This window comes from Corvus brachyrhynchos, unplaced genomic scaffold (assembly GCF_000691975.1).
Source record: "Corvus brachyrhynchos isolate BGI_N302 unplaced genomic scaffold, ASM69197v1 scaffold10, whole genome shotgun sequence".
Classification (NCBI taxonomy): domain Eukaryota; kingdom Metazoa; phylum Chordata; class Aves; order Passeriformes; family Corvidae; genus Corvus; species Corvus brachyrhynchos.
In genome coordinates this window covers 2265905-2275217 of record NW_008236180.1, presented here as the reverse complement: position 1 = coordinate 2275217, position 9313 = coordinate 2265905, and the positions used below count along the sequence as shown (strand labels likewise).

The 9313-nt window shown below is 38.9% G+C and overlaps 1 protein-coding gene across 1 annotated transcript in view; it reads right to left on the bottom strand.

The window, feature by feature from the left end:
- LOC103615850 (protein-glutamine gamma-glutamyltransferase E) overlaps positions 1–5247 on the bottom strand; it is a 17137-nt gene extending 11890 nt beyond the window's left edge. The window contains exon 1 of the mRNA XM_017733121.1: positions 5141–5247. Coding sequence (XP_017588610.1) covers positions 5141–5147 — 7 coding nt within the window. The 5' untranslated portion in view covers positions 5148–5247. The remainder of the gene's footprint in view (positions 1–5140) is intronic.
- Positions 5248–9313: the final 4066 nt, after the last annotated feature.

Below are 9313 nucleotides of genomic sequence, written 5' to 3'. Positions count from 1 at the left end.
TGTAGTAATTGCAAAACAATGACCAATCTATTGTCTCTGCCTCAGGTCCAATCAGGGCCAAATTTAAAGAACCATTTTTTCATTTATCACATGATTTCTGTTTAACTCTGTTCAATAGACAAGCACTCCATGTCATATTTGCATGACACACTACAGTGACAAAAGGTAAGTACAGTTGTGACTTGTGATATAATATCTATCATTGTTTTCAGCTGGTGCACTACTATTTTTTCATAAGACATCTCTGACCATGCTATTGGCAATGCAAATTTATGCACAAAAATCCTCCACTTAATTTCAAGGAGAGTGAATTTTTTTTATGCTTTGCAGGTGGGTCCCCTTTCTATTAAGAAAGAGACTAATTTTGATACTTTTATGGAACTACCTGTAAAATTTGATAAACTCAACACACATCTTACAGATACCTCTCAGGGATACCCATCATGCTGGACTGGGCATAGCTGTACACGTTCCCAAATTCCATCATTTTAGTTGGCTGGGCTCAGCCTTCAGTAGTCCAAATTGTTCTGTTATCAGGTTTGGATCACATTTAGAAAGTCTAGAATTGAACCTTGCTCAACCCATTTCATATACAGACGTGTTTCATTCCTGTTTCTTATAAAAAGGTGTTGTTACAAGAAACAGTTTTTACCTGGCTATGATTCAGACCTCTGCTTTGAATCTCTGTTCATTAATTGTATTTAATCTTAAGAGGGACCATGGTTTATCACTTGCAAAGCCCAATTGTGATAAGACTAGTTCTTAAATTTAAAATGTCTAGAATTTGGTTAGAATTTTTGATGTTAAGACATACTTTCCTATTCATACTTTTAAATACTGTTAAATGTCACACAAACAATTTTCAGAATAAATTTAATATTTCAGGCTATCCTTGGGTACACAGCAAACCGTTTTTCTTTGATAGGAAGGTTAGTTGCTTTGATAGGAAGTTAGTGTTGAAAGAAAAAGAACAACAGTTCATTTATGCTGGCAGACAGTATGTCAGGAAGAACAAGTTGTGGCTGTTGTGTCAGCTCCTGGTGTTTATTCCCAGCTCAGCCTAAGTTGCCTTGCGGGCCTCTGGTGTGCTTTGTTTGTAAAACAGATGAATGATACACACTGGACCTTTGGATTAAAGATTATGGGCAAAGGTTGAGAATGAGGGTTAAATTAATGAGAAATACTAACACTAGTCAGAACACACAGTCAGTCAAGCACAATGCATCTGACCCAGGCAGCTTCCTGGCCAAGTAGTGTTTGCAGAGCTTGAGTGGTGGCTGTAAATGTAGGAACTGTACAGGCAGGTGCTTGAAATTCCATGGATAGCAAGAGAAGACTCCTTTGGACCTCAGAAAATCGAAGCTACAAGCCACCTTACTATATTGTTTCATGTACCCAGAAGAAGGTATATCAGAATCATCTTTTGCAGACTGGTCCAGTCATATAATTCATAACATCCTTTTCCAGTAATACCCAGATTTTTTCCCCTCACCTCAGTAACTGTTAAAGAAATTAATATCTAGGACTAAGAGTTTCAGCACTGAACAGTGAAGGATATATTTGGTAACAGTCAAATTCCCCTCAGTATACTCCTTTCTCTCCTTCTTTCTAATGTTTTCTTTCACACCAAGTCTGTATGAATCCTCAGTGATACTTGAATTTTATGAAATGTCACCTATTATTAATTGTGCTTTTGTTCAGGATGGGAAATTATTACCTGCAATAGTCTATCTGCTCCTATGTTCTTTCTGAGCACAGCTCTTTTTTAACATATCCCTAAAGCATCATGCTGCAACCACATGGCCATGACTCATTGGGACCGCCTCAGTGGACTTGATGATCTTACAGGTCTTTCTCAACCTAAATTATTCTGATTCTGTGATTCAGTATCCTGAGAAGTTTGGGCTATTCTATCTCTTATCACATCCCGTTTTTGAATAATTAAGCAAGAAATTCCACCAGCAGCCCCCACTCCTGCTATCCTAGATACAGGAATTCAAGGGGTTTTCTACAGCTTTGCTTTATTTATGACCCAACTAGGGAGAGACCTGGGTCCCTGGAACAGTGGTGTGGACTGACCCACATTAGTACTTTTCAAGATTAGAACCACCTGATGTAAAATGATCAGGTCCATACGGAAAAATATTTGGCCAAGATCTCTTCTGAGCCTTACATATTGTCCAAGACATACTTCTTATTTTCTGTCTTCTTCTTCCACGCACATGGCTTAAACAGTAGGGACATTTGGAATGGAAGCTTGCAGCCTGCTGCAGCCTGAAGCCTTCCTGAAGTTCCTAACTCTTCCTGAAGTTTGACAATAACCTTCCTTTGAAGACAGCAGAACTTGGCATAATCATCTTCCATATTGTCTGTGTAAGAAGGGTACCCTGTTAGCTGGGCTCAGATCTTCTCTTGAGATCTTGGCTCGTTCTATATGAGATGGCTTCTTCAGAAGGGAGGCTGACAGTGACATACTAGTGACATGCACTAATATCTGACCTTCAAAAACTACCATGGGACCAGGACAGAGGAATAAGCCAAACTGGCAGTGCAGAGACTGGGATGAACCTATGCTGGACTCTCCTGACAGCTCCCACATAGTCACACAGCACCTATTATTTATAGCCTATGATACTGAAATGTATTTCCCTACCTCTCCCATCTTCCATTGGAATGGAGTAAAGACATTATTTGGAAGTTTTAACTTCCAGTTATTGCTGCATACTCATCATCCAAGAATATCCCTGTGCAGGCTCCCATCACGGCCCTGCTCTGTTCCACTCTTTGAGAATCCAGCATGTTGTCCCATTCTGCGGGCAGACGCTCCCAATGCTAATGCACAAACAAGATGCTTGCAGGTGTAACTCACGCCTTAATTGTAATGACACTGAAGCTTAAAAGTGACAGAAAGAAGCTGAGATAATTATTTTCAGTGTGAGACTATGAAACAAATTGTTAAATTTTTAGTAGCAATAGTGGTGCTGCAGACTATCAAAACCCTTTTAAAAATCAGGCAAACTCAGAGGAACCTTTTAGGTGCTTTTCCCTTTTCTTTATGCAAAACCTTCTGGATTCTGTTAAAGCAGGTCCATTAGAGACTGGCCCACAAATGCATAAAGATTTTCTGGGAAAAAAGGTGTGTCTGTCTGCAGGATGTGTGTCAGGGGATGGGAGGAGTAGGGACAGAGGAAGAGAAGGAGTGAAAACAGCTCTGTGCACACACACTGCACAGTTTTCAGCAAGCCCTCACAGTTTTTTATATAAAAAATTGTGCATGGTACCATGAGGAGCATCTGCTTGCAGTTCTGACATCTCCAGCTGAGCGGGGGCTTGGGTATTTCTTGGATGCTGGGTATTTCACAAGCAAGTGCTGATCGTGATCAGGAAATACCAGTTTGTTTGTTAAATGCTGTATTAAATGCTTCTTGCATTTCATGCAATAAGAAAATTGTCGTTGAGAAGGATAGACTGCTGTCTGAAATTTCAAGAGGAAGCTTTGAGAGAGAGCCCTGCTAAAATGTTCCAAGTTATTGGCAAATCATTGCTTAAAAGGAAGTGTTACAATGCAGAAACAATTGGTTTGTGGGTTTTTTCCCCCATTGCTGTAGATGAAGGTTTTAACTGTCCACCTTACTGTATAGTTCTTTTGTTAAAAAGAAGGATTTTTCTACTCAGTCTAATATTTCAGCTTTGCCTATCAAATTGTGTTTTGCTATTTATTTAAGCTCTGCTTAGAGGAGGAGATTTATGAAAAAATCTATAGCCCTGTGCTGATTGTATGGACCCAATTCCCTCCTAGCCTCAGTTTTGCTCTTAAACAAGTAAACATATAGATGGTATCACACTTAGCAGCTGCACTCAGATAGTCATTAACTAACCACTACCAGGCCAGACAAACAGCAGATGCTGTGAGGGATGCTGGCACAATGTCAAGACAATAACAGGAATTATTTCAGATAATAGATACATGGATAAACACTTGTGTTCTAAGAGTTTGTGCAATCACTTCTCCTAGAACTGTGAGAATGGGGTAACTGTGCCTCCCTTAAACTGCATGAGGGGAAAACAATGCATGTCAGTTCTGCACTTGAGCCCCTGATCTGTGGATGGTTCCTTTTTATTATTTTCCTTAGCTTGAAAAGCCTAAGTCACATAAAGCTAGCACAGCATGTGCTCTTCCTAGCATAGATAAAGTAGCATCATCTTAAAGTCAGGACTCATTTTATGCATTTATGAAGAGGACCTATTAAGAAAGTTGGGAACAAACTTTTAGCAGGGCTTGTTGCAATAGGACATGGGGTAATAGTTTTAAACTGAAGGACTCAATTTAGATGAGATACAAGAAAGAAGTTTTTAACACAGAGGGCAGCACAGGTTGCCCAAGGAGGTGGTAGATGCCCCATTCCTGGAAAAATGCAAGGTCAGAGTGGATGGGGCCCTGAGCAACCTGATCTAGTTGCAGATGTCCCTGCTCATTGCAGGGGAGCTGGAGCAGATGGCCTTTAAATATCCCTTCCAACTCACACTATTCTATGATTCCATACATTTTTATACAAGTGCCAGCAAGTCAGGCCTAAGTGAGTACATGGCCAATCTTACTAAAAGGTATTAATTTAATATCCTTTCTCCTAAGACTTCACTGCTGGACTTCTGTTTGCTTTGTTTGTGTTTTAAAGTGCCTTTGCCTTTCACACAAATTTTAAAAAATAGTTAAAATGGCACGACTGACTCTGGATCTGCAGGAAGAAATTTCAGTCTGTAGTGTATCCTTCACATAAGTATTGCTCTTAACACAAGATTCATTCATACCTGACCTACTCTTTGATTCATTAAATTTCATGCTAAAATAAAGCTTGCAGTTTGCCACAACTTCTGCTCTATTTGCAATTTTACAATATTTTTAATATTTAACTATAATATAGCAATGGATAGATTATCTTCTTTTGCTTGTTTGCTTGTCTTTTGTAAAATTCAGGAAAGAAGAACACTGAAACAACATATGCATAATTCTCAAAATGTTTTGTACTTCAACAATCAGAACCCTTTAGAAAACAACCCTGCAGAGAAAGCTAACACATGGTACATTATTCACTTTCCCATTCCATATGAACAAAGAGACTTTTTTTTTTTTTCCACTTACCAGCCATGCTCCTTTGCTCCTCTGTGCCTTGGACTTTGTATTGCTGTGAGCAACTGTAGACCTATATGATAAGACTTCAAGCTCTGGCTGTGTTGCAGCATTTATAGGGAAAACTTTAGGCCTCTCCTTATGTCCAAACCAATTATAATTCACATTAGGTGAGTGAGGCAGGTAAGTCATACCAGTGGTCATGTAAACTTCCTAGTAACCCTATATTAGCTCATGGGCTTTAAGACACTGGACTTGTGCAATTCAGGCCATTTATCCAGAAGGCTGATGAGATGCTTAGAAAAGCAGAGCATTTAATTGCATACCTGGAATCCAGAATTTCACATGCAATGATGCATCACTCAGCTAGGGATGTTTTTTGAGTCAGTATAAATTAATATCTCTTCCCAGTATGATCCAAAGTTGACTATTCATGCAATAAAAGTACACATTCATAATCAAATCCCCTCCCTATGAGTGTACTCATAAGTCTGGAAAAAAAACCTCAGAACTTTTCATTTGCCTCATCCGTCCTTTTTTGGGGATCACCACAGTAATGCTTTTGTGTCAGCCCCTCCTTAGAGTCTCTGTGAATTATACTAATGGTATGAATGCTGTATTGTAAGCTAGTAGTAACTTGACAAACCACGGAGCATTGAGTAGCTTTGATGAGTGGATCTTGAGCGGTAACTCTCCCTGCACAGAGAGAAACTTCATCCCCGTAAAATAAAATGCTCATTTTGGAGCAAGTACAAATTATGACTATAATTTGTGTTTCAATGGTGGTTACTCATCTACTTTCTGACTATAAAGAGAGAATAATAAATGTTAAAATATCTTCATCAGCACATACAGGAAATCCTAAAGGTACGAAGAAAATGAATTTGTCAGAATGACCTCATAATATTTCTTTTTTTCAGGCTAATCCTTCATTTTCCATATCAGTGCTAGCAAACTGATCACAGATCTCTCTCTCTTCTGCCCTACACATACAGGAACTTCTGTTTCCTTACACTTATACAGACTTGAACAAGGTATTTTGCCTCTTCATTATTACTTCATCTCGCTTATCTACAATGACGAGAAGAGACTGAAGCAATCTCAGGAATGTCAGTGCTTACCTTGAAGAACTTGAAGGGTGGAAATTTCATAAGATCAGAAAGGGGCAAGCACAGTATCTGTGTATAAAATGGGGCAAGAGGCATGAAAAAGAGCTGAGAAATTACAGTTGACATCAACTAGTGTGATGCAAATTCCTGGAGAACACTGAAAGACATAAATTTCTTAGCATCTAGATGAATAACAGCCAGCTTAGATGTGCCAAGAAGTCAGCTGAGCCCATCAGAGGAGAAGAAAGAAGTGTCATCTATCACCACATGCTGACTTGGATTTGCAGCAAGATCCCACAGGGTATTTTCAAAAGTACACTTTGGAAACACTGATTACACAAGATTTCTATTAGTTAACTGCATAACTTGTTGTTAAAAAAACAAATGTTGCATTGCTTCAATGGATCACCATCAAACTGGAAGGGCATAGTGGCTGAAGTGCCATTAAAAGCTGCCTTGGAGCATTGACATTTTAAATATGCTCTTTTCTGTTGTTAATGTTGTTCAGCTGTAGCATTTTGTTAGCCCAGGGCTAATCTCAGCTGGATAATGTCAAGACTAGAGAGAATGGAGAGCTTAAAAAAAATAGAAGGATCAAGCTGGATCAGTCTAAAGCAGAGACAACTGCAGAGATACGATATTTTTGAATATGTAAAATGGTTATAGAAAGAGGAGGCCAACTGAGGAGTCATGGTCTTAAAAACTCTAGCCTTTGACTGAAGACTCTGAACTGAAACATAAAAATGGTGGCAGTGCAGAAAAGTGTTTAGCTAGACCCTCTGTGTAGGCTGTAAAAATGTTAATTTTTTTTTCCATAGAGATTAAGAATAGCTTGAATGCACATTTGTCAGGAATAATATAGGTGTGTAGTTGAGCTGTCCTTGAGGCATTTATTTTAATGTCAAAGCTGTGACAGTGACACTTTTCCCCGCATTGCTTGTTGTTGGCACCTGATGCTGAAGTTCATGGTGTAGAGAGCACCTCAGCAGGGTAATGAAGCATTCTGCATCCAGCACTGATTCAGTCTCATTTGCCTTGGTTTTCCTCAGTTGCTGTGGCTGACTTACCCAGTGAATACACTTCACATTGTGTCCTATGGTGAAGGTTACCAGTTTCCGGAGTACTGTGACACACAAGCGTGCAGACTGTGTGTCACATTCATCTTAAGAACTGCTTATTTCAACGGAGTGATAAAATGTTTTGCATAGAAAGAGGGGGGTTAGCACTGTGTCTGTCCAGTATTGCATCTGCCAGTGTAAGCCAGTTCACAAGCATCACCTGGAAGCCTCACAGCAATCTTTCTCGATTATCTTGTGAAGGAAAAGTCTGTCCCATCTTCTGTCATTTGGTCACTTGTTCCTAAAAGAGGGAAGTTACAGAACTGACCTGAAAATAGCTGCATCTTTTTTTTCTTTTTTTGTGCAGAGAAAAGCCACCTCCTTTTTAGAATCCATTAGAGTTCATTGGTTTTTCATACCTTAGAGCAATGTGTTTCACATGCTAATTATGAGTTGTGTAAATAATGTTCTAAACATTCCCTTTCTTCATTTAAGATCCACTGGTTCTTACATTGTCAGGATTAAAAGCTACCAAGGCTTTGCTTTACTTTATTGTTCAGTACTTTGTATTTCTCTATGATATCATGTCTTATGTTATTATATTCCTCCAAATTACATAATATCAGACTTTTCAGTCTCTTTTCATGCTGATACCGTAGTTTGAATATGTTGTGCATTTCTGAAACTCATCCAGTTTCTTCTGTATGCTTTTGTGATATAAATGAAAAAGAATTGATCCTATAGGGAAAATACACTATCAGTCAATTGGTGGCAATGATTTTTAGTATTTCCTGATCTATTTTCTATTAATGCCACTTTTGTTTGTTAGTTCAGCATTTGCTCAGCTTAGCCCACAAGACGGTGATTGTTCATCTTGTACAAAGGAATTATGTCACAATAAGATATAAAATAACAAGCCTGGACAAGATGTTTAGCTGTGTGGATGGATTAAATGGGTGTATTGGAAACTGAGTGAAGAGAGGCTGCACAACAAGCCGATGTGTGAATTCCATAATGTTAAAGGAGAGGATTGGAGTGTATCAAATGAACTGGCACGGGATTTGTAAATAGGGTGCTCAGAGAGCTGGTAACCACAAAGAAAAAGCTGCAATGCCTGGAAAGGCAAAGGAAACAATTGTTTGAGATGGAAGAAAATACTATTATTAGAGAGAATGCAAACAGTTGTGGAAGACTAAGGAGCAGAATTAAGGAGATCAGGAATTGGGATGGAGCACAGCTGGAAGTGGAAAGGAAGATGAAAAGTTGATACATTTGAGATAAAAGAGAAATAGAGAAATTAAAGATGGAAAGTTAGGCTATGGGAAAGAGAAAACCAGACATTCTGGTATCTTATTCATGGAAGAAATACTCCCCTAGAAGAGGAGAAAGTGAAAATAATGAAGGAAAGTAGAGGTGAGTTAAAGATGGAGAAAACCGATCTAGAATGATGGCTTGGTATTTATTAGAGTGCAAGAAGAGTAAAACTGAGGAAAAGGAGAATGAAGTCTGAGGAAATGTTATCAGAAGGAGGTATTGAGGGAAACTCTAGCCTGGGGATGGTTGGGAGGGATATGAGTATGAGAGAGAAAAAGGATCTGGGATAAAGGAAATGGAAGCTTTAAGAGAATCAAGGACCAAAGCAAGGAAGAAAAGGGGATAGTGAGAAAAAAAGTACAGAATCATTATATATATAAATACTGTATTTCAATGGCTTCACTGAAATTCAAGATGCTCTCTAAAATAGTTAGCAAACCTTGTGTAAGACATCACAACATGCCCATAGCTTTTCCATGTTTTCCAGTTGCATCTGCTGGTGTAATAAGCGACTGTTCCATCCTTCAAATCTTGTTTGTTGTGTGAACTTGGACACAGCAACAGCACTGCTAGAATAGCTGTGGAATTTTGGCAATGCTGAATCTGTGCTGAGAATTTAAAGCAAGACTTCACCTGAGACCAAATGCTTGCATCTCTGTCAACACAGCCTTTGACTCAAGGTTAGGCATTCCCTTCTTTCAGCA